Source organism: Chlamydotis macqueenii, chromosome 1 (assembly GCF_036417535.1).
Source record: "Chlamydotis macqueenii isolate bChlMac1 chromosome 1, bChlMac1.mat, whole genome shotgun sequence".
In the NCBI taxonomy this organism is placed as follows: Eukaryota; Metazoa; Chordata; class Aves; order Otidiformes; family Otididae; genus Chlamydotis; species Chlamydotis macqueenii.
The window spans coordinates 149,476,659-149,502,951 of NC_141556.1; the positions used below are offsets into that span (position 1 = coordinate 149,476,659).

A 26,293-nucleotide genomic window follows, 5' to 3' on the forward strand; every position below is an offset into this window, starting at 1 on the left:
ATGGAAAATCCCATTCCTTGACCTGTGTAGGGAATATAGCTTGGCCTGTCAGACTGCATCCTCTCTGTATGATCCACCACATGCTTTCACTTGTCATAGAGCATCTCTGCTCTATGGTCCCAACAAAGAACTTCAGAATTGAGTAGGTTCTCAATAGAGAAATATGGAATAATACAAATTCCTCACAGATGTATGTATGTTTTATAAATCTGGTATGCATTATATGTAAACGAAGGGCACGAAAGCAGAACATTAAATTCACCCAACTATTTCATAGTTCTCATACTGTGTGTTTTAGCTAGTCATGGTTCCTGTATAGAGCACCAAGAACAAACAGTACATGTATATGGACTTGATCCTTGTGCAATGTACACATTTACAATATTTAATTTTTTTTTTAAATCCAACATGTCTACCAGGCCCCTCTTTGATACACCTACCGATAAAACCTGAAGAAGGAGGGTTGGGCTGTATCTTCTCTTTAGTGTTCTCCTGAATGATGTCCCAGAGCTGCCATATAAACTTTGGATGGAGAATGTAAAACGGCTGGTTTGGATTCTTCCTGCGATGCTGTACGTAGGGAGTGAACAGATTGTAGTCTGGCTTCTTATACCACTGGGAGGAAAAAAGTAAGAATTTTTGTAATCTTATGATATCCAATGTGTTTTGAACACTACATGCAAAATAACGTAAACTAGAATCACAGAATGGTTTGGGTTGGAAGGAACCTTTAAAGGTCAACCCCAGTCCAACCCCCCTGCAAGAAGAAGGGACATCTCCAACTGGATCAGGGTGCTCAGAGCCCCGTCCAACTTGGCCTTGAATGTTCATCAAACTAGTTTCATTTGGGTTCCTCAAAACAAAAGCTAAGGTAGCAAAGCAGCCTGCATTGGTGGACGCTTCTAGAAAGCCAGTCCTCACTATGGGCTATTCTGTTTCCTTTCTTCATACAGAGACCCCCAATACGCAGTTCACTGCAGCGGGACAAGCCGACCTCATCTCCCACTCACAGGCCCATGTTAAACAAGGGGTCCAAAGAGCCTTGATACAAGATCCGGGCAAGGGGGTGAACCTTCCTCTGAAAGCGTCCCCGTTGCCACTGTCAGCGGCGGCAGCACATGAAGCAGGCTGATGGCAGCCTGCGTAGGAGATAGGCAGCCTCTGGCATCTGTTGCTAAGGGAGTTCAGCAGATGAAGGTTCACTTTCTACTTTGCAGCCTGCTCGGCTCCGAGCTCCCCTTGCCAAAAGCCATCAGATCAACTGGTTCACTGGAGCTGCAGCACCAGCCAAGGCAGAGAACACCCCAGTGAGAACCAGATGGACGCCTGCTGCTCGCAGCGAGGGGGTGGGTGGCGGGGCACAGGTGGCTGTGGGGGAGCGGATACAGACTGGTGTGGAGGAGGCCCGAGAAATGGGGAAGGCGCCAAGAGAGGTTTTCATTAGGGTGTTGCATTTTGTCTGGGAAGGTAGAGGGGAAGGTGGGAAAAAATCAGATGCAATTCTTCACCTTTCCTGATAAAACCTCCTTCTGAAATCCAGCAACGCTCCCTCTGTGCCAAATACACAGAAAACTCAGTTATGTGAAAATAGCAATATTTTATCAAAAAAAACCTCAGCAACCATCTATCCTAGCATCTCAGACCAGTCCATTCCAGTACAAGCACTGGCTACGAAAAAGCTTTTGACCAATAAATCAATTTGACCAATTCATGCAGAAACAGCATGAGACTTTGGAGTTCATTGTGACAAGTGAGAACCAGGAGGCTGCAATACTAAACACATTCATTTTTTCCAGTGCTTTCAGATTGATTGGGAAGGAAGGTCCAAGCAGAAATCTTTCTTACCACGTTGAGATTTGCAGAGTAAGGGGCAGGATCCCAAGCTACTAAGATAACATCTTTGTACAAGGAGCTGTCGACAAAGTGATGGTTTGGGTTGGTGAGAATCTGCAAACACAGATGCAAAGAATTGCACAGCGTTAAAAGCAAGTGGGATCCAGAAAAATGGCAAATTCCTTCTCTAAAATGAACAGTCCTCCCCCTACACTGCTGTTTGTTCTGCTTTAATTCTGGTCGATTTTAAGCATCTTGTTTTGTTAAGAAAATGTATAAAAAGGAGCTTAGCCGTAAACAGCACTCATGACAGCTTCAAATAACAGTATGCTGAATTACTCTCCATCTGTGAGGGATGTGATGGGACCACTTGAGATGCTGCATAATTGCGTATCAACACTGCTAGGTAATCTGGAACTTGAAAGCGAAAGCTATGGTATTTCAGACTGCCCACAGGATCCTGTTCTTGGACACAGAGCAGCCTTCTTTGAAAGGCTACAGTCCCCAAGGATAATGTGGTTTGGGTTTTTTTTTTTCTCCCCCCCATTTTCTTGCTTTCTCATTTCAACTGCAAGGCAGTCTTATTTCAAGTAACTCCAAAAGGGCAAATTAGACTATGACTGTAAAAGCTTAGAAAAATTATTCCAGGAAAAGGCACATGATAGAGCTAATTTTGAAGTAACTGTCGTATTGCTCTGATCTACTACTCCCATGTAACTCCCTCCCCCATCTCCTGGTAGTCTGCCTGATCCTCCCGCCCCACTGGAAGTCTCCTTTTCACACCTGCTGGCTTATCCCTTTCTGGATCCTCCCTGCCTAACCAGATCTCTCTGATCCCTGCTGCACCCAATCTCAGGCAGGACTGAGCTGAATTATTTCAGCATTGGTTGAAACAGCGTGAATTTGGCTCCAGCTGTTAAACTAATCAACATTCCAGACAAATAAATTCATACTAATTTTCATTTCCCTTTAGGATCCAATGAGCCATATTTGATTATGCATATTTTTCTTCAGAAAAATATTGTTGCCATAGTAATATTCTTCCTACCATAAACTTTGAGCTTAATGACTTTCCATCAGCCTTCTACAACAAGAACAGAATTATTTGTGCTGCCATCAGCATCCCCAACTCCATTTCTCAGAGCAGTTTTCGCCTGAGAATGCAAACTCCTTCCTTGAGAATACAGAGTAAACAGACCAAAAGGTCAAGCTTTTAAGAGCTTGGTTCCACAGTTATCACAAAAAGGAGCTCTTACTTGCCTTTCAGTAAGCAAGAGTCCTTTGGAGGTGTTGCCCACACAAACTTCGCTCTTAGTGAGCCTGCATTCATATGTATGAGATGAGTTTCTTCTCAAATAACAATATCTGTTGTGGCTGCACCGGCTTCCTTCACATCCTTTGGGCTTTCACCGAAGACAACATGAGGGAAGAGGGCCACAGCAGCCTTTTAATGGACTGAATGCAGGCATTTCCAACAGCGAGGAGGGAAGGAGGGTCAGTAAACTTGTACAGGTAACTCATCTTTAGTACTGGTAGGGAAAGCAACTTTAATCAAGCGGGCTGCGCAGATTTCTCTCCCAGGGAGGGGAAGGCCAGTTTCTCAGCAGGTGGCCAGAGCATCACGGGTGGCTTCTGACCTCTCTGAAGGAGCAGACAGGGAGTGAGAACACCAACATTTGTGAGGAAGCTGTGCGAGCTGACCTGGCCTGAATTTTAGCCATGTTTTCTTGAGAGGCGTCATGGAGAGCAAGCAATGTACAGCGCAGCAGAGAAGACCATGAGACCCTTCATAACCACCGTGGTGTGAGTGAACCGCAGCAGCTCTGGGAGCCGGGAGGAACCCAGCCTGCTGTGAGCAGCAGAGAGCAGCTAATTTACCCATTTAATCTCTCTGAATTCGCTGGGGAGCTAACAAAGCTCAGATCACTCCCTGGAGGCGTTTTTCTCTTCTCCTACAGGGAGCCTAGTGAGATTAGTCAACCAAAAGAATTTTTGAAACCTTCCTCCTTGCCCGGCACAGGAGTTCAGGTATGGTCAGCAACTAGGATATTTGGGCTAACAGTAAAACAAAGAACAGTTGGGGGGGAAAAAAAACAAACAAACAAACAAAAAAAAACAAAACCAAAAACAGAAGTAAAATAAATGACATTAACATCAACATTCTCTGATAACTTGACTTCAGCACTAAATCCAGAGTGAGATATTTCTGCTTTCTTCCCCTGAGCAAAAGAAAGGGGGTATATTTGACCCAGATCACTTCAAAGATCCTGTCTGTTGTACAGTCTCACAGAGAGCTACAGAACGGTGTGAAGGGTATGACAGTGAACAGTCTTCTCTGTGGTGGCAATGAACATGAACTTACACACACAGAGAACACATCCACCAAGGATGGACTTTGCATGGGCAGTCACTCAAAGAAGAGGAAGAAAAAAATGAATTAATAAGAATTTTGCTCTCATTCAGCAAGAATCAGTATGTGCAGAGTGTGCTACATGGCCAACCATACTACTGGTGTTGACTAATTAAACTCACCATTTCAATATGTCACTAAATTTCACAGTAATTTTGTTGCTTCTTTTTGGCTGCATTTAATAAAGAGGAAGGAGGCTTTGTTTGCCCATGATCAGAGTTCAGTTTTTTTTCAAAATTGAAAAACTACTCTTAACCATAAGGTGTCACTATAGCTCAACGCACAATTATTTGTTGACATCCATATGCAGAAAAGCCCATTTTCTGTTTCCATTCAGATGAACAAACTCATCTTACATGTAATATACAGTGTGCATTAAGGTTTTTTACTAGTTCATTCCAAATTTTTCAAGAACATTGACTTGCCTAAAGTTATGTACTAAGACAACTCAGTTCCCATTTCTTTCGCCTTCCAGTGAGGAAATAATTGGGGAACCGGAGAATATGAGAAAAGAATTTTGGGATCCCCACAGCCTAGGCTTTGTGAAGATCCCAGAGGCAGTGTGCTGAAGGTCTTCTGTACTGACAGCTCTGGCATCCTGCAGAGCCTTTACAGATGAAGGACACATGAGAAACTTCAAAAACCCAATTCTTTGAAACAAGGGTATCAAGTAACTACTGCAATCACTCTACACTGACAGCTGTGTGAACATCCCTGTAAGGGAGAACTTTTACCTGCTCTACACATCGTGACTGTTAAATCACTACTTCTTTTGCAGATTATCCAACACTTTCTCCGAAGTTATGAATTTAATGTCATATCGTACAGAAGTGACATTGACCTGAATTCACAAAAGGAAGATCTTACCTGAGAGTTAATGATCCGCATGGTTGTTTTATTTCCAACATCTTTTTCATAGCCACGTGTTGGAGCAGAATTAAATCTTAGAACGGCATCATGAGAATCTAAGAGCATAAATGAGGGGATAATTTGTTTTCTTAGTAATATAGAACAGTAAAATGAAACAAATGATCTAAACTAACACATTTCTCCTAACCTCGATATTCTACGGATGATAAACACTCTACTATGCGCAAACAAAAATACTCTCGCATCTGCAATACATTATTAACATAATTAAAATCCACCAGAAAAAAAAAAGTTCAGAATCATCTATTAAATTACCTTGCAATACTCTACTTAAATAATTCTCTCAATTGGATAAATTTAATGTGGGAAGGTTATTAGTATACCCAGTACAAACTATTTTTATCGCAAAATTCACAAAGAATTACTCCATGCTCAAGCATGTTAATTGCAAGGATATCTAATTGCACATCTGAATGAATAACAATGCTTAACTATAAGCTTGTGCTTCATGGTATTTTATAATACCTGAAAAACTCAGACTACCCCAAACCTATTAATCATACCGTGTGCTTAATTCTCAAGGCTAGTACAAGTCTTAAAGAGTCTCTGTAGGGAAGTCAGCCCACAAACCCGCTCACACACAGAAACCTGAGGATCCCTTGGTAGCAAAGACCTAAGAGAGCTGGACTCTCAAAATTTCCCCATGAGCTGTTGACCTCAGAGTCATGCAGAATAGAAAGCAGATACAGGTCAAGTATTGTTCGAGGGCAGACCCTATGTGCAAGCCTCAGCTGGATAAAAGATAATCACTCTCCTAGTGCTTCTTTTAAGGGGATCTCAAAGCCCAAAAGGTGTGAGGAAGAGTAAGACATTATATCCATTGTCCAGAAACACTCTGTCCCTGTCAGTAGCCCCCTCGCTGGTCTACTTTTGTCCATTCTATCGATGGAAACAGAGCCCACAGGTAGTTTATACAGCTGTTTCTCTCTAGTCGCTTAAAATGTGGTTGTCTGTAGCTCAAAACTGGAGGAGGCAGAAGTTTCCAAAGATAACCAGCATGCTCCAATGGAGCTCAGACCTGATCCTATCAAACTGGGATCTTCTGTCCTTTCACACCTTTACTCTACACTTCTTGTACTCCAGACAAGAAAATGTCACGTGATATGAAGCTGGCAGTCCAATCTCAGGCATCCTTGCTTGCTTTAACATGTTGTGTCTGAAAAGAGATTTTTGCCAAATGTCCACCGAGCCCTACTCCTCAGAAGCTAAGAAGGAGTGGAGGCTTTTTCTATGCACCTATGCCAGGACAACTGTAGCCTCCACACCTAGCCTTCATTTGCCTGAACATAAGCAGCTTGACTGCATAGGAGCTAGAGGACATGAAGTCAGTAGAAGCTGCAGGTACTCCACATTTTTGGAGAAGGAAAAGAAAAACAAAGGTCTATTACACTTGAAACTTCCTTATGAATATAAGAACATAAAGTTGGACTTGGACTTGCATTTGACAACTTTTTGACAATCTGTTGACTGAGAATTGGGAATTGGGACGGGAAATGGGAATTGTATGGTTCATAACTTGAGAAACAGTGTGATGCATTTCCAACATCATTCATCCTGGTTCTTCATATCAAGGGTAAACAACTTTCCTTCAAAATAAAATATATGATTAGGTCACAGCCTAACACTGATAGCAGCTGTTTTTAAGTCAACTGATTTTAATCTTATCAAGTATTTGGAAATAACCATTTTAAAGATATAAAAAGTTTGGGTTTTGATCATGGATCCCTTCCTTGATGATGCCAAAATAACTTGGTCTACCACTAAACAGTATGATCACAATGGGAGTGTTTGCTGTCCTTCCACAGTATTTCCATACCTAGCTTCATTCAAAAACAATCGGAGGCGGGGGAGGGAGGAGGGCAAAAGGCAGAACACAAATTAACATTTCTGTCTGCATTTCTAATAGGAGCACAGAAGAGGGAGCTAAAGGCCTACGAAGGGAAAGGTCCTCTGCTGCTGCTCTCTCAGGCCTTTTTTTTCTTTCGGGAGGATAAATAGTAAAAGCCTTTTGCCTGCAGCAACTTCATCAACCAAGGCTGTATAGCCCACGGCCCAAAAACCAGACTTCATGCATGGGGTGTTTTTCCTCACTCCTTAGTAATGCTGACTTTGCCATGCCTCTGTGGGCACGGAGGTGCCAGGCTCCACCAAGAAGCACCACCGGCCGCCCAAGCTGCCTCCAAACCAGCAGGTTTGCTTGCATCTTCCACCAAGAGCTGGTTGCCCTGGTGCCAGCTCTGGGAGAGGACAGTCTTCTCCTACAGCTGTGCGTGCACAGGGAAAAAGAGCATCTTGAACAGTCTGATCTTTCTCTTCCCGGTCAGGCTCTTCTCACTTTTCCAAGGGGTAAAGGGGAGCTGGAAAGGCACGGCCAAGAGCTCAGTGGTAACACAATCTGGACTCTGCAGGGGAAGCATAACTACTTCCCCATAGGAACAATAATACAAACAGAAGCTGGAGCTTCCACTTTCCATTTTAAGTGGGAAAGACTAGCACCATGTCTTCAGCATACCAGCACTTCCCAGGAGCCGCACTGACCACAAAAACCCATACATCTGCACCAGGCCTGTCTGGGATAGGTGTAAGCAGTCAGTTGGCCCTGAGGTTCTGGGCCAAATTCTCTGCTCAGTCACAAGTACCTGCCCATGGCCTGGAGGACACTTAGAAAAAAACCTTCTGTGACTCCTGCTGCCCCACACATTTTCCTGTACAACAGGTAGCAGAAGATCTGAAACTTCAGTGTAGGGCCTTACCAGACAGCAGCTCCTCCCTTTAAGTGGCATCAGATGACAATTTCCCAATTAAATCAAAAGCTCTTCCTCACAGAATGACATAAGATTTCTGTGCCCAGAGAGTTCCCGAGAAACCGAGTACACACAGGAGCATGCAGGCCCCAGGAACCATGTCAAGCACCCAAATCCACATCTGGGCTGCACCTGAGTGTGCAATTACACCACGATTCATGCTGTAATATATAAGCATGTCACGATGTGCTATGGATTCTCCAGTACAGCACTAACACATACTAGTGTAAACTGGGTGTACTGGGGCACACTGACAGAAGATTTCATTTCAGTCAAGGATAACACAATGGAGAAAGGAGGAACTGTTAAACTTTTTCACCCCAAAGATTTCTAAATCAGTGGAGCTTTCTGTGACATTAGGGGTTATTCTGGTGTGATTTGAGCTGCAGACTGTCTGGGCCCCCATGCTATGCTGGAAGTCTATTCAAGTAATCTGATAATGATAGCAACTCTAATACATCCCAGCACTTTAAAGGAAACCCATCTGTGTCAAAGAAACAGCACAGTGCAATGAAGCAGGTATTGGGATGTGAAGTTCTGGAAAAGAGGAGAACTAATGAGTGCATATCAAAAGGTTTTTATAGAGAGCTGAAGAAGGTAGCTCTTTTTGCTCCAGAAGCAAGTTTGAGGACACACATTTAATCCTTCTCAAAGGTCTTAGCATACTGCATGTGTACTACTAAAATGGAGAACTACTGAGACGTTAACAGGAGTAGTAACACTCATTTTTGCAAAGAAAAAAATAAAACTGACCTGGACAATCCTTTTCTGAATAGCTACCACACAACTCCCACCTTCAAGTGGGGAATTCTGTGCAATGTTGACATCTTAGCACATCTGTAACCTCACTGACTCAGTGGAGCAATGGAAAAATCAATGGGAGGAGATACTTCAACTCATTTAAATTCACTCTTGGAAAAGAAGTCAGGAGACTTGACCTCAGCACCTGAGGCTGCTCAAGGGTCTGAATTCTATATGTCTGTGAACTCCAAACATGCAAGAGATAAAGAGGATGCTCTACTGCTTCTTGGCATGGAGACAAAGTTCAGTCTGGGATAGCAACACCACAAGCAGTTTCTCTTATGAGCCCCTGAAAAATATAGACAGGCACAACATAGCTTTGCAGAATAAAAGCTGAACATGGCTCTAATCTGCTAAAGAAATAAATACACGTTGCAGCAAAATGTCAAATACGGCAGGTCTGATGAAACCAGTGCCTCCTTTTTACTACAAGCTGTAACATGATAAGAAGGCACCATTGTTTTCTTTATATCAAATTATTACTTCAGGCCTGATTTTCTTTTCAGTTACACTGTCCTGAAAGGGAACAGCTCGACTCAAGTCATAAGCCCACACTCATGTAACACTGGTAAGAGAGAACAACCAGGCTTTACAGACCTGTGCTTGAGAAGAATGAACCTTTTGAAAGACAAACATGAATACACACACGTACATGTATATGCACATGAACAGATGCATTTCACCCACCTATTTCATCCCCCAAAGAGGAGTTCAGTATTGCACCAGCAGACATAACGACGGCACAGCTCCCAAAGCCATGTGTATACAATTTGCCCAGTGGAATTTGGGGAACGTGCTTTTCCCATCCAAGAGTAGAGAAGGGAGCTTCCTTGCCATCTATTGTTTTCACATTCACTCTTTCTTTTAGCTCGCAGAATAGCTGGTCTCCTGTCAACTTGGAGTTTCGTTTCCCCTTGAACCGCACCCCATGCTTATTGGTGCTCAAATAATCTTTCATCGCCTTCTGCAGTCGAGGGTTTAGCATCTTGGAAGAGACATCCCCTTTCCAAAGCTTGTAAAGAAAGGATTTCGACATTGTGGAATATAACCCATCCCAGTCATCAGATTCATCAAGCAGTTGGCTTCTCCTGTGCTTTGTGCTCCTTCTCCTCATTCTTCTCCGATGGCTCCAGTTGTTCTGTAAAATATTTATTTTTGGATTATCTTCATCGGCTGAGATGAATTTTGCTATCTCTTGAAGGTGGTTGTGTGGCTGAGGCTGACCAGCAGCAAATAAATAATCATCATTCACTTGGTAGAAAGCACTTTTTGATTTTCTTCCTATCTGGGATGGAAAAAACTCATCTTCATTTCTAAAGGCATCTTCCAAATCAGTCCATCTCTTAATACTTCCAGTCTCCGATTTAAATGTACCTAAGAGATCTTCATTAAGAAGTACCTCATTCCCATCGATGGTTTCAGAGAAGGATGGATCATGTATGGCTCCCATGATGACTCTCTGCTTGCCCTGAAGGGGCAGAAGCCTCTTCGTTTCGATGTAAGAAAAGGAACTGGGAACTGGTTCAGCAGTGTTGCTATCTGTAAAATAGATGAATATCACCAGAAAAAGCAGACCCCATGCAAAGATCCCAAACAGCATGAGTTGTTTCCATTGCTTCAAGTTAGGTTTCATGGCAATGCCTTTACCAGCTCCTCTGTGCCTTGAAGTATTGGTGAAGGAAAATGAAACCTGGAAAGAATATCAAATATTAATCAAGAATAGTTCTAAAAATAGGTACAACTCAGAAATATCTTAACACACTTTGACAGAAGGCGCAGAATTAATCTCCAAGCTGTAGCACGGAGGACTCAGAAGCTGAAACAAACTCCAGAGCCCGCAGACACTGTAGGAGTGACATGCTTTGGCTGTAACCACACAGTGACAGCTGCTCGCTACAAAAGAAGCTGGTGGCCAGTTTCTACAGTAATACTGGATCCTGCCTTCGGGGAGATCATGTGCCTGCCTGCTTCTGCTATACTGAGTGTAGCATTAAGAGAGCAAAAGCAAAACCCATGCCCGGCTGCATGCACAGTGGGGACAATATCGGCTGTCTTCTCTCTTCCCACTGAAAAGTCCTCACACAGCGGGACTGCGAGCAAGCCTGTCCCCAAAGGGACCAGGCAGCGAGCACGAACTCTCAGCTGGACAGCCCTCCTCTGCACAGGGCCCTGAAAGGATGGTGCTCTGTGGGTATCACCAAGGGGAGCAGGGGAGAGCACCACACTGGCAGGTGGGAGGGGAGACTTTTCTTCTCCTCAGCTGGTATGAAGTGGCGCAGCATCAGTGGGCCACATCATTTCCTGGGGAGTTCAGCCCACAATCAGACCCGAATAAGAAAGCGACTGTTGTACCTCTGCTACGGATGCTGCATGCACACTGAGGTGGCTTGAAGGAGTTCTGCATGTCAAGACGCGAGGGGTTTGCATTTTCCGAAAAGGGGGGCTGCTAGCACAACTTACTAAACACATGCCTTTAGGATAGGGATGGAGATTTAAACAAAGGGGAGGTGTGGGGAGATGTCAGACCTAGATTTGGAAATCTGTGCTCTGCTAACACCTGGGCATTTTGGAGAGCTTGTGCATTATTGGAGAGATGCATGGTCGAAAATGAAATAAAGTCTGACTAGGGGGGCTGCATTCCAAGGAAAATACGCTAACACATTGCTGGACCATCATGCACACTACGCCCTTACCCGAACTCTCTTCTGCAATCAAGTAGTGTGGGCATGGGTGGCAAAGCTCGCTGAAGAAAGTCCAGCCCTCCCTTATCACAAACCTTATCATTCATCTCCCGCCATCACAGCCATCCTCAGCCTCAGTTGCTACACTGCAGTGTTTAGTGACAGATCACCGACCTGATCTGGATTAAGAATAAGCCCCTTCTTCTGGAGTTTTGTTTCTAGCCCCATTTGTTTCAATGACCGCTTAACGGCGGGACTTACAAGTCACTTCTACCAGCCAGCTGTGATCAGATAAGAGGGATGGGAATGGGGACAGGCTTGGATTTCATTAACAGCCTGCGCCTCAGGAGCCACCATCTCCTCACACCGCATCCCAACAGCACACATGGCTCTACACACCTCTGATCGCACGCTGCCTGCTCATACCTGACCATCCGGAGGGACCCAAATCACAGCCACCACAGGCTACCACCTTTCTGCAAGCTACTAAAGTACATCAGAGCTGACTGCAAACTTTAGACTGAAGCTGTGACCAAGGCTGTGTTTTCACATCGAAAAGGAACCGGCAATAGCACTGGTGTAAGGCATTCTCCACTCTGTCCTTCATTCCTGCACCGTGCCGCCGCCGCCGCCAACACCCCTGCGTACAGAGCTGGTGTATTACAAACTGGACCAATAAACTGATACAGCGGAGGTGGGGAAATATATGTTACGAGGGGTTTTTTTTTGTTTTTGTGGGGTTTTTTTGTTGTTGTTGTTGGTTTTTTGTTGTTTTTTTTTTAAACTGGGTCAGCCCTTTTCTCCACTTCAGTGTGGTTGCACGTCCAGTTGTTTCAGCACGAAGGAGGAGACTGCCTGCCACATTGCAGAGGCGAGAACAAACCGCAGGTGGTATTAACAGCGATACAGGCTAGCATTTCTGCTGACCTCCTGGGAATGCGAGGCCACAGCATTACATTTCCAAACATAGCCTATTTGAACGATCTAGACAAAGCCTAGAACAAGAAAAAAAAAACAAGCTGACTTTGGGACTCAAGGCAGTGTCCGAACAGAGAGAGGATCCATGTCACACTCGGATGCCACACCTCATGGCAAACATGTTCATTTCTAATACACTGAAAAAAAATTCATAGAGTGCAGTAACCCTTTGCTCCACACACATTTGGCTTGGCTCACACAAACCACATGGAAAAAAAAAAAAGCTATTACTCCAACTGACCCATTTCCTACTTGCACCCTGCTGCTGCAAGACTCTTCTCTGCAGCATCGTGATGCTCTCCCCCCACCCCTTCCAATTTTAGATCGCTACAGGCAATGTCCTGTGGGAGTCAACTTACAGTACATGACTGTTGTGCAACTCAGATCTGCCCTGGAGTTATTGCAACCTGCCCACTCATCAGTGTTCAGATGGTTTGCATTTTTAAATCAGCATTCTTCGCCCATCTGAACCGCTTTTATCCCTTTTTATCATTTTCCCTGCTGTGTTTCCCCAGCACTTTTCAACACATGGCTTCCAAACCACTGTGTAAGTCAGCCTTTGCTCCGTCAGATGTTTCTCCTGCTGAATATACAGTTCTTACAGGATCCGCAAAGGAAGCATCTTGCAGAATCTTTTTAACAGACAAGCTTGCAGGAAGTCAAAGCTATACAGAAAGAGGTCACCAATATTTTCCACTGAGTCACAAGTCCAAACACAATTTAAACATAATCCCTAACAAAATCTTATGTTTTTCTCAATTTTTAAAAAGTTTTGTGGCATCTTATAACCAGAAGTTGATAAGAAATAGAAAGGATTTTGTCTTAATTCAGGTGTGAGACTGAAATTTTCTAATTGTCTGTGATCGCATGTGCTCAGTGCAGCAGACTGCCTCAGGATGAAGAATTAGTCTGGATTCCTAAATTTGATATTCAGGCGATCTGAAGAAGGAATGAGCTAAATTATTAATTATTTTTAAATCAAAGAAAATGAATTTTTTTTCCCCCTAACACTTACAAGGTCATAAAAGCACACTCGTCTTGCTCAGCATGCACATATGAGCATGCACATGATTACCTTTTTCATGTAGCAAAAAATTATCTGTGTAAAAGAAAAATCAGCATACAGCAGTATATTTGTCAACACTGCAAGCTAAAGGAGAGGCACCAGTGAGAATAAACCAAAAACTTTACACATTAACTACCACAGAAGCTTATCTACAATCCCTTGTTGCAAGTGGGGCCTCAAAAAGGATACTCAAATCTCTTGAAGACCGGAGCTACGCAGGCAAATCTCTGTGCTGCTTTAATGGTTTTTTTTGCTCACAAGAAAAGCCTTGTCCTCCAGCTGTACAGCTGAGCTGGAAGCAAATTCAAGGTCATTACTGTATTAGTTGCAAGAGGACCCCTACAACCTCACAGGATCTTGAAGGCTGTGCGTGGAAAGCTGCAGTTAAGTTCAGAGAAATAGCAGTTTATCTTATCTCCCTCTGCACTAAACATCCAGACCTCCCCCTCAGCCCCTGTGGCTTCTCACACCTCACAGTCCCTGGCTTTGGGAATGTCTGGGAGGAGAGCGCAGCCCCCCCCCCGCTGTTCCCTGGGGAATCCTCCTCCGTACCACCTGGGGATGCGCTTGGGCTCGTGCCCGGTGTTCCTGAAGGAAGCCCAACTCAGTTGCGAAGAGGAGAGAAAAACGTTTGTGTGGGAAACCAGAAATGAGGATCGTAATGAATTACACTGGCTAAATAAAGAAAAACAGGTGGTTTCAGAGATGTAATTATGGAAGTCTGCTGGATGTTTCAGGAAGAGCGGTCCATTCCTTTCATCCACGCTCATCATACAGCTTTCAAGCTGTCAAAGCAATTATTTTTAAAATTATCATTAACGTTGCTTATTGTGTCCAACTTCACCCTCCCCCGCCGCAATAATCCTCCCTACGGATAAACCATGAGACTGCTGGAGCCAAAGCTCCAGCTAAGGAGAACCAGAGGAGTAAGTCTGCACCCGGAGAAAGCCCCCCAGACCTACCTCAACCCAAGCTCCTGGTCAGCAGAAGTAATAGAGCTGTTTGCCCCAGGAGCTGATGATCTCATTTTGCTACGTATCTCCTATCTGATGGGCTTTTTCAATCATTAACTGATTTAAGCTCCCAGTATCATAAGGAGAGGGGCTTTCTTCTTACCCAGTCTGGTAATTTGCATGAAAGCCACGAAAAGCATGAGGAAAGGTAAAAATCAGTGAAGTGGGCAGAAAGAAGAGACTTATTTATTTGCTTAACAGAAGTACTAGCAGCAGCTATGAAAAAGAAAGGCAAACCCCAAGGGCATCTTTGAAGCATCCCAGGAAATAAAGTCAATTCCCCAGTGGAAATTAAAGGCTGATTTTCCAAAAGCGGCACCCATTTATGGGAAATTTCATTTCACTGCGCTGAGATGCAAGAAACCAATGTGCTCCCCCTCCCCTTATACAGCCCGTTCTTTTGCAACAAGGAGCACTTTTAGTTTTTCTAAAGTAGGCCTCCTGACTATTTCTTAAATGAGAAGAGATGGATGAGGGAGATTTTTTTTTTTTCCTTTGACGCATTCCTCCCTTTCACCACTGCCTATTGTTAAATTAATTTGTACAGACCCCAGCAGCTCGGAGGTCAGGACGGTTCAAGTTGATGTTCTACGCTGTGGACTGTTATGTTAAACAGGGTTTTTTCTTGGCTGCAGCTTTGCAGTGAGAAGGTCACCTCGGGGTGACGCGGGGTAGCAAATGTTAGCTGTGGGCAACCGTTCCCAAAGGGCTGAGAAGCAGACCAGGGTTTATTGGATGGAAAACTCAGGCGGCCCGAACAGATAGCAAACGCTCCTTTAGTTTGCTTCATCTCTTAGTCAGCTAATTCCAGGGTATTAAGAAACCTCTGGCAGAGGGCAAAACAGCTGGAGGCTGCATTTCCAGGGTGGGAAAAGAGAGTCATCCTCTCATGTGGGAAGTGCCAAATTGGTTTGAGCATTATCACATCATTTCTGCGGTGCAAAGCCATACAGTAGGCAGCAACAGACAGGCAAGCCTGTGGGGAGCAGTGACTGCCAAAAGATGTGTATTCGTCTGCTGATGGCCTAGGCACTTGTCTTATTGGCTGTGATTAGGCCTCCTAATTAATGAATCTCTTTTGGACAACTTCCTTGTTAGTCCTAATAAATCTGGCTCCTTCCTTCCACGTTATTTTCAGGAGTCAAGCCGCATTCAGTATTATTTGTGACAACATAAGAGAATGTCTTCCGAAACAAAGAAGAAATATCCAAACAACTCAGAAGTAGGATTTTTCAATTTTTCTTTTTTTTTTTTTCCAATATTGCTCAGTGCCTTTTTAACCTTTATTTAGTTATCTTCTTAGGGAAGATGCCTTGGGAGATGTGCAAACAATGGTATTGTTAACCCAAATCACCTGTCAAATGTGAGCCAAGCCTCTCATGCCAGGGCATTTGTCCTCGGGTTCTTGTTCCTTCTGCAGATGCTGGCAGGCAGCACGCCTGTTTCTCAGGTTCTCTGATAAAAACCCAGGATTTCAAGTTAAAGGGGGTGGAGGTGGAGTGGGAGATCTTTATTTATTTATTTTCACTAATGACCCATTTCCAGGAGCTCAGCCTGGAAGAAAAGTACCAAATATAGAGAGACCTGCAGTAAAACTCACTCGAGCTGGCAACCCAGCAGCTGGAGAAATGCTCAGTGGGGCTACTGCCAAGGAGCGTGTCCTAGATTATTCTGTAGGAGCACGGGGGCTTAGCTGCATAAATCTCCAGGCTTCAGTGGGAGGTCAAAGCTATCTTCTAGGCATCTGATACCCGTTCTCCACGCTCCATCACCAAATTCAAGCTGCCTGGCACTGAAGCCAGCTATCACTTTCCTCCAGCCCACGGTGCCGCCTACACAGCCTGCAGACCACATACAGGTTATGCGAGTGCGGGCTGATAGGAGGGAAGTAAAAATAACCGTACCAGCTCTTAGCCTTTACATGCAGGCTTTCCCACTGCTGATGGAAATGTTCCTCACAGCATCAAGGGCCAGGGAAAAGCCGGCTTCCCAAGGGACTGACAGCACCTCTCAGGTCAACTCCCACCTTGCAGCATCTTTTCTCACGAGCCACGTCAGTGGCTCTCGCTCTGATACACACCGGGATTCAACACTCCAGATAGAACTTCCTCCCAAATTTCAGGCCGACCACAGTCTTTTTAACATAACTGAGGGTTTTGAACAAAAAAGGACTACATTTCACTGCATGTGAAATTCAGAACAAATTCAGGGTAAATCACTTCTAGGTTCCTCAAACTACAAAGGGGCAGAAGTGTCAAACAGTTGTGCTGAAAATAAGCGATTTTCACAACATAAATCAGACCCCACAGCCTCTCAAGGAGTCCCTCACACAGCCATGTACTACCTGCACTCGGCCTTACCTACTTCTGACGTCTTTTTTTTTGTTGTTTTTTGCTTGTTTTTTTTTTTTTTCTTTTTTTTTGCCATTTGCTCTTGCCACATCTTTGCTGTGCCCTGGCACTGTTCACAGTAAGATGCAAAGGTTCAAGGTTGCTTCGAGTTGCAGCAAATGTCAGCGGTCCTTGGTTCCACCACGGGACACAGGTGCAGAAAACACTACTTTGGCCATAGTCCTTAGCACGTCCTCACACACAAACAGTAGAAAAGCAGTTAATGTATCTTTTGTGCCCTTGTAAAACTATCAGCTGGCGGGTTTGGACAATTTTCAGTCATATTTCAGCTGCCACAGTACCGCTTCTTGATCCAAGCACCAGGAAAATATAATAAATTCTTATCTACGTCAGTATAAAACCCCTGCAAATATCCATAGACAGCGCAAGGCACTTTTTCAAAGTGAAATTCAGCATGCCACTGGATAACCACGCAGGGGCCCAGCTTTGTACAAACACCATCCCAGCTGGCCGCACTCTTACACCTCAGTAGTTCCTCTACACGGGCAAAGCCTCACAGATCAGGCCATGGAGCTGCACATGGGTTTTTTTCCGCTACATTTGTGCATCTTTGCTCCCCCTCACAAACTGCATGTTGCAGAGAAACTGCAGTTGTTCCCAGGGGACCTGATCAGCATTAGGGTCCTGGGAAGGCCAGGCTGACATGGCGAGCTGGCTGGAGATACGAGCCAGGTGTGTAAACTTGGCACTCAGACTGATGGCCATCAGTCTTTCTTGTGCATCCTCCGTCAATACGTAACCACTATTAACGTATTTACTTTCATCACTGAGGTGAGGTCAATGAGGAGGAAGCGAGTACGCCAACACAGGGAGGAAGAAGCAAGGGCTGGGGGAGGCTGGGATGCTGGGCTGGGCGGGAAGGAAGCCCGGCTGCAGAGCGGCACGGAGGGCAGGGGTGAGCGGCAGAGACCAACAAGAAACCATGCCCACAGCGCTCACGAAAGAGCAAAACAACATCTGTCAGAGGCTGGGACACCTCAGAACTGAGGGGGTGAGAACTGGAAGGAAAAACTTCCTCCCACCAGAATGAACACATCCTTCCCTCTGGGAAAGCACTGGGTGACCCTTGCTCCTGCTGAGGACAGGCTCTGGCCCAGAGCATTCTCCCCTGTTTCTCCCAAGCAACTGATGGGAAAGAGGCCACCATGCTCTTGCATCAGTCCACAGTACTCGTGGATGAGAAGCTCAACATGAGCAGGCAATGTGCCCTTGTGGCCCAGAAGGCCAACCGCATCCTGGGCTGCATCAAGAGGAGCGTGGCCAGCAGGTCGAGGGAGGTGATTCTGCCCCTCTACTCTGCCCTGGTGAGACCCCACCTGGAGTACTGTGTCCAGTTCTGGAGCCCCCAACATAAGAAGGACATGGACCAGTTGGAGAAGGTCCAGAGGAGGGCCACGAAAATGATCAGAGGGCTGGAGCACCTTTCCTATAAGGACAGGCTGAGAGAGTTGGGGCTGTTCATCCTGGAGAAGAGGACACTCCACGGAGACCTTATAGCAGTCTTCCAGTACCTCAAGGGGGCCTACAGGAAAGACAGGGAGAGACTGTTCAGCAGGGCCTGTTGTGACAGGACAAGGGGTAATGGTTTTAAAAAAGAGGGAGGTAGATTCAGACTGGACATAAGGAAGAAATTTTTTACACTGAGGGTGGTGGAACACTGGAACAGGTTGCCCAGAGAGGTGGTGGATGCCCCATCCCTGAAAACATTCAAGGCCAGATTTGACAAGGCTCTGAGCAACTTGATCTGGTTGGAGATGCTCCTGCTCTTTGCATGGGGGGTTGGACTAGATGACCTTTAAAGGCTCCTTCCAACCCAAACCACTGTGTGATTCTAGGTCTGGGTGAGCAGCAGGACCCCTGCTACATCTTATCCCCTTATTCTGGGCAGCCCTTCCCAAGTCAGTGTGCAGCTTCCCACCACCCCTGTGCATGGGAAAGGGGACCCTGGGGCACCAACTGCGCTCCTCGCAGGCAGAGCATGGCTCCTGCTCCCCTCCCACCCTATGCACCAGAACACCCTTGGACTGAGTATTGCAATAGACTGGCATCCAAAATAGCTGCACCTATTTTCCCCCTCTTCTACCCTGTGAACGTTGCTTCACCCTCCATGCAGAGATGCTCCAACCTACAGGCACAGTTGGTATCTGAAGACCCAGAGCACAAGCAGGAGTTACTGCCCATCCTCGGCACAGCCTGGCTTTCCGTGGGACTGATCTTTCCCTGATCACAGAAGAAGGTTTTAATCCCTCTCCCCTTGCAAAAGCGCAGCCCATGCCTATGTTCTGATGTCATGTGTAACTGAACATGATGGCAGGAATCGCTTAATGCACTGAAACAAGAAAGAGAGATGCAGAGAAATGGATAGTCTACTCAGTGTCTAATAAAGCATTAAAAAAAAAAAAAAAAATCCAGCCAACATACATAACTGTATTTGGTTCCCCTCCCTCTTTTTAAGGGACAGCTTTTGATACCGTACTTGCAAAAACACGTAATTCAAAAAAAGGAAGGAAGTGCTTTGAGGGTTTTTTATTTAAAGCTTGACAGGATAAACGAATCACAGTCTCATTAAATCACACAAATCTCAGGCTGCACACAAGACTAAACCGCGAGAAATAGGACATTACAAATCCTCATGCAGTTCTACACTTCCAGCACAACAGCTCATTTTATTTCTGCTCTTGGCAAGGTTAGAATAAAAGGCTTCTTTTCTTTGCTCCATAAATGTTTTTAGATGCTATATTACTTGAACTTAACACAGCAGTAATTGCACTGAAAAAGGGCAATCTGAATTGCTTCCTGAAAGAAGGAAACGTTTATATGAACACGCGCAGGAACAGAGAGTGCAGTTACAAAAGGTCTGTTTCAATCCTATCACAAAAAAAAAAAAAAGAAAAAAAAAAAGAAAAAAAAAAAAAACTTGATGAAACTCACAAACTATTCCAGGCAGAAATGCTTGGAGAATTTTGATTTTCCACTCTAAAGCGACAATATTTCTGAGATATACTGATTATCCATCTCTCAATATAGCAGGAAATTTTACATCCGCAGAGTATGTTTCTACTGTGTGTTCCAATAAAGCAAGTCCTATAGGCACTGTGTTTTGCTTTGGTTTTTATTACTAACTTTTTTATTAGACTGTAGTTCGCCTTTTTACATTGCTTCCAGAAAGCAAGCAAGCCTTTGTTTTAAAACTCTAAAAAAGAACAATGGTAAATAAATTGTTCCCGATTTCTCAGCTCTATCTCAGTGCCAATTCCTATGCGTTTATGTTAGCAACATAACTGCAAGAGAGCATTTAGAAAATTATCATAGTTAATGTCTCATTTCTATACACACATACACATACATACAACCGACATGCCTTCTCTAAGCTTATTTGCTCTAGGCTAAAAGCTTGAATGAAAAGTTTCACCCTGGAAGAAGGCTTGCCAAACTGAAAGATGAAGTCAGTTTAGCCCTTGCTACATTACAAATATAATCCAAAATTGAAGTTTCCTGGACTGGAACATTTTTTCCCCTTTTTCTGTATATTTTAATACTTAACATGACTATGCTGATGATAAGCCAACCTACACTAGCTGGGATGTTTTCTTTGGCTTCATAAAGCAAAATAAAGTACTAGTATTTAAGTTCCTTTCTTTTTTTCCTTTTTCTTCTTCATTCTGGCACTGTTTTATGCATGGCTCAGGGCAATATTAGTTTAAACTATGACTAGATCAACAGAAATCTCTTCTGTGGGGGATACAGCTGTTTGTAACCTGACACAAACCGCTAGAATCTGAATCCTACCTGTCTGGAAATTTTGCAGAGAAACAGGATCTCTAAGAACTACCATCATGAAACCAGTATGAGGAACAGTGACAATTAAATCAAGGTTGTTCATTGGATTCTTCATAGCTTTCTCTTTTGTGCAGTCCTGAGTGCCCATGTGCAATGCACAAGTCCTCTCTCCCAGCACTCGCCATTCACTCTCTACAAGGTGGAACGTAGCAGAAAAAAATAAATAAGGTCTCTGAAAGCTCTGACACCATTAAAACAATGAGAAACTGAGGTAAGTTAGAGGCAAGACAGAGTTGGCTAGCTCGCAAGATTATTTGCATGAGTTTGCTTTTGTCATAGAAGTTATAATGACGGGATAAGATTCTGAGCCCATCCTCACTGGATATAACTGTGGAATTACTATTTGATGCTAATTTTCACCATTATAAGAGACAACGGAATCTAAAACCTTGTATTTTGAGATCTACAGGCTACTACAGATGAATCTGTGAAAGAGTAAACGCTTTTCTTACTAAGATACTTGGCAGAGGTTGTTGACATGCCTTTACCTCTAGAGAAAAGTCTCGATTTAAATACTGACTTTGAAGTCTGAAGCTAATCAGTATACATGTAATATATTCCCTTCCTTCAATTCTTCAGCACATGGGATTCTCAAAATTTTCATTAAAATATTTGTTAGTATTTCAAATGCAGGCTACATCTTTTTTTTATTTTTGGTTTTCAGCCAACAGGCAGGCCTTTGAAATATCACTGATTTCATTAAAAAACCCTCCTTTTAAGACTGCCCTAAAGTAGCCAAGACACGCGCAACCCCCCTGCCTATCTTTTGCATGCTCTGCTTAGAAAATGCAGACGCATCTGCTTAGAAGATGCAGATGCAGCGCATCCTCTTGCCCGGCACAGAGCGTAGTCATCCTCTCAGCAAGATGTCAGACACATCTGAAATCCTCTTTCTCCCTCTCCTTCCTTACTGCACGCTGGCAGATCAGCACCCATGGGAACAGACTCCCTCCCGGCTGCGGTAAGGAACAGCTGGGGTCTGCCCATGCTCTCTCAGCGTACCCACCTGCTTGCTTTCCTGGGGAGCTTCTTTTGAGCTGCTGCTTGCTTCTCTTCAGGTTCGTCGCCTTCCCAGAAAACATGAGCTTTCCCTCATCATGGCACCGTCTGCCACTTAGGAAGGCTATTGACAACACTCAAGCCAACCATATGGAGAATCAGGAAAAAAACTTTGCAAGGATGGAGACAAACTTGTCTGTGGTTTTGCCCCTTGCCCAGCATAACACAGCCCCAAACCACGTCTGCAGCTTTTAAGTGCTAAAGGCACACAGCAAGTAATAAAGTGAAGCCAATTCACTGCCCTAAATCAATCAGAAGAAGGTTTTCTCTGCCAACATAAAAAGGGACTGTTCTGAAAAAGAAATCTTTGTTCTAACATAGATTGACGCCTTAGCAACACCCAATCCTGTCAAACCTATTCCGTTGATGGGGTTTGGTCCTGCTTCAATACTGTTCAGACACTAAATAAATGAGAAAAACCCCATTTAGTCTGATCTAAAAGCTAATCTTTAATGTTTCTAACATTTCCATGATTCTTGCTTTATTTCCTGATTTGCATCTATATCTCCAGTCAGCATGTCAGTAGAGATGGTTTACAGTTAAAACTGCTATAGTAGGTATGCAGTATACTACACACAATGACTGCAAGCAAAGCAAAATTTTCCCACTTCATCAGGTTGGGGTTTTTTAACTGTTTTTTTAAACTGAGAAAAACGCATTGAAGTTCATGCTAAATATGGGTATAAAAACGCAAAAAAATATACTAGCAGCAAGCATAAATAATGCCAAGCAGTGATGAGACTCTTGTTCTGGTCTTCAGCTATGCTCAATCTACTTCAAACTTCTCAGATTTTTTAGTATCTGTGCAAAACATTCTGTTGTGCCTGCTCTGCTGTTGGAAAAAAAGTAAAATTACTGTGAATCTGTATGTCGACATGAGGTAGTATAGCAAAGTGCTGGTAATCCACACCCACTGGTAGGAAACCTGCCACTAGTAGTAAACCTACCACTCACCAAACCCAGTCCGGTGAATTGATTAAACAAAATTTACCAATTCAACAAAGCAGAAGGAACTCCATACAGGAATAGTGGATTTCCTTAATTTATTGTAACTTGTACTTTATTTTCATGCATTGTACAATTTCATAGTACGTCTAGTAACTATAGTGAATTGTATGATATAACAACTCCAAATATGAAAACTGGTATTACCTCTAACAGATGCTGGAGGGTCATGAGAGACACCAGGTTATTCCCAGGGAGGAATGGCACAGCTCTGTGTGTTCCCATCACCCCACCCCAGCACTGCTACAAAGCTGCAGCAGGATCCTGTAGCATCCTGCAATCCTTAAGTGCCATTTAAGTAGAGGAATACAAAGATTTTAAGATGAATTTATGAGCAGTAGTAGACCGGTCTACTCACAAACCACATTTATTCAAACATATCTTGTACCTCACATTCTGCTCTTCCACTTAAAAGAGCCAAATTCTGCAAACAGCAGCAGTCACACAAGCTGGGGTCTTTCGACTTCAGCAGAAGAAAATAATTACCATTGAGCTTTGCTTCTTTGCCCAGAAGAATCAGAAGAAATACTGTGTGAAGTTATTTGGGAAGGAGGGAGCACCCACAGACCTGAGGTCCAGCTCTGGGCGCAGAACCCCACTGACAGCGTTTGCACACAAGCACTGATTGCCAGCGCACACCCCAAGCTCGTATGGCAAATGAGGTAGCTGCATACAGCCACATTTTAGTCTAAAGATGCTGTACTTCTACAGATTTTTCTCTTTCTTCTATTTTAACCGCTTTTTGAGACCGCTAAATCTCTTCAGATTGTTCCGAAAGCAGCAGAAATTATTAACAGTGAACTAATTTATGATGAAATGGACTTATCATACTAACTACTGATAATATTTTTAAGCTTTAATTGTTTGAATTTGATATAGCTCTTTAAGAATCCTATCCAATGTGCTTTCATAATTCTCAATGGATAGTATTTATCTGACTTATTTACTAATTACTTCCAAATTACAAGTGTCCCTCAGGTCTGAATCATTTTTGATGAAAGAATGAGCAGATGTACATAGTTTTATACTATGAGGGAAGAGAAACTAAAGGAAAAGAATTTGTATGGCTCAGATCAAGCAAATGGAAAGCTTCATTTCTTTAAAATGTTTTCTAACTTTATCACCACATGCAGGTAACAATTTTGTCTGTTAAACTTTCCATACCATCATCATGTAAAGATCTCTGCTTAGTTTTTTTTTAGTAAATGGAGATAATCATTAAAACCTATGGCAAAAGCAATACTCCAGACTGCAGATACTGTAAATGTCACTATCTCCATAAAGAAACAGAGTATGGACAAGCACATGAAGAACAATCACATATTTTTGAGCCACTTAAATAGAATATGCCTAAGGGCAGCCTGTAGAGGAGCCCGCATTTCCGTCAGTGGGTAACGTACACAGTTTCCTTTCCAGGAGCCGGAGAATCCAAGTCTATGTGAATTCTAATATATCACTTTTCTGCCAAGCACGCTGTTGTAAGAAACAGGCACATTGGTGTCTTTAGTTTAAAATCAATTTCACTCAGCCTAGGCATCAGAGAATCAGGGAAAAAAGTAAGACTTTTAGTACATGACATTTGCTTTCTGAAAGCACTGTCTCTCTTGGAAAATATAACATCGTTAATATAATACGCACTTTATGTACTCTGTGTACTCTCTCTACAGCTACTATTCCTCCAGCATTTCAGTCAGTGACTGGTGATTCTGGATTACAGTCGTGTTTCCTCCAGCATCACCATGTCGCTACAACCACTTCCCGATTTCCAAAACCTCAGGAGAAGCAGCATCTCTGTTCTAAAGCACCTCCAAGATCTAAGAACCTGTCACCACTGCCGCAAGTCTTGACCCAATCTATATTCATCTTGATGACACTTTTATTCAGGATCTCTGTTTCCAAGTCACTTGACATTTTCCCGAGTACTTCTCATACACGGGACTTGCAATTTTCTTCTTTTGTAACCTCACTTCAGCTGGCTGGAAAACGAAGGGAATCTTTTGCTTCTAAAGGTATTGCATTTCAAAGAGCAAAAATATAACTGTTTTGTTCAGCGGATCCAAATGAAAATTTCAATTTTTATATCCCAAAACCACACTGGAACCAATGTGGTATCACGTATTACTTTCTGAGAAACTGGGGCAGTGGGGAAATGAGCAACTCTCTTGTTGCTCTGCAGTTGCTGACCGCACTTCTGCTTTATAGCTGCTTCCAAACAATCAAGGAGGGGGAGGAAATCACATATAAAGAGGCTGACTTTAATCCTGTGGTACGGTAAGGAAGACTTCGTACTCTATCACATAGACTTACTGGATTCATTCTGCACTTACAATACAGTTTTGAGTCATGAAACTCCAGTAGCGTCCATCTAACAGCTTTATTGTCTCTGCAAGCTGTATCGTTGTCTGGCTATTAATGTTCCTGCCTCATTTACTTAAAATGTTAGAAGTCAGCAAATAAGGAAATAATATCAAGGACTTAATGAAGAGTATTTTAATTCTTTTAAGTGTCATACCTTTTAACTCTTCCTTAGAAAACAAGCGAGCAAATTCAGAGTTAAAGTGGCACTATCAAACTACTGCAGAAAGAGGACTTTACTTTCTCAAGCTTCCTTCTTGAGCTGGATCAGATATCTCTCTCAGCCCCGACGAATTTCTCGGCAGTCAAGGCTACGAATGACTATTGGCCGCTTGACTGATTAGACATGGTGCTGGTATGTCCGAGACCTTCCAAAACACAGCAGGGGTTACTGCAGCAGCAGACAATACTGTAACACGGCGGTATGATGGGCTACGCAGTTTTCTATCCCTCCTCTCGGCTCGCGCAAGGGGTTTATGAGACTCCTTGGAAACTTTCATCTGCAAGCACTGGATGGAGCAGCACCAGTAGTAACTCACAGCTTTGCAGCTCTGCAGTCTGAAGAGCGCATGCACGCTATTTCTAGAAATGCCAAGCAGATAAAAATTCATTGAGGTGATCTCCTCCAGCAGAGCCCTGCTTACTGAAGAAATAATTCAAGGAGTCTCTATTCAGAGCACCACAGAGCCGTGCAGTGATGCTGAGCTAGCTCAGCAATCAAAAGGTGCATCCGCAGACCTATGTATGTATTTGGCTTTGCATTTCCTCTTTGATAGCTGTGGTTTTGGTGCTATCACCACCTGAAGAATCCTCAGGGCACTTCCAACTGCAACTAGTTATTGTTTTTTAAAAAAAAATAAAGAGCCTCTGCGTTACATATGACACAAGCAAAGCTCCACGCATACAGCACGCTCTAGCTGTGCCCTTATTTATCTGACGATGACCTTGCAAGAGCGACGTGTATTCCAGTGACTGCAAGGCTTAATTATTTTAATTCCGTGGTCCAGGAGTTTTCAGTGGGGTTTCTCTACTGCTTGCAGCTTTTGCAGAGGGTAGCAGTCTATCTGATCACTGGTTTAAGTGGCTGTGATCACATTACTCCCACCC

General features: G+C 43.7%; 1 protein-coding gene across 2 annotated transcripts in view; it reads right to left on the reverse strand.

Moving 5' to 3' along the window:
- Positions 1 to 26,293, reverse strand: part of ST6GAL2 (ST6 beta-galactoside alpha-2,6-sialyltransferase 2) — a 51,567-nt gene that overhangs the window by 13,681 nt on the left and 11,593 nt on the right. Inside the window, exons 1-5 of one of the 2 annotated variants that reach the window (XM_086740953.1) lie at positions 11,634 to 11,687; positions 9,466 to 10,468; positions 5,111 to 5,208; positions 1,846 to 1,947; positions 441 to 615 (exon numbers count right to left, since the gene is read on the reverse strand). In XM_086740953.1, the coding sequence (XP_086597079.1) occupies positions 441 to 615; positions 1,846 to 1,947; positions 5,111 to 5,208; positions 9,466 to 10,468; positions 11,634 to 11,687 (1,432 nt within the window). Of the gene's footprint in view, positions 1 to 440; positions 616 to 1,845; positions 1,948 to 5,110; positions 5,209 to 9,465; positions 10,469 to 11,633; positions 11,688 to 26,293 lie in introns of those variants that run through there. The other variant, XM_086740960.1, reaches the window with a different exon arrangement.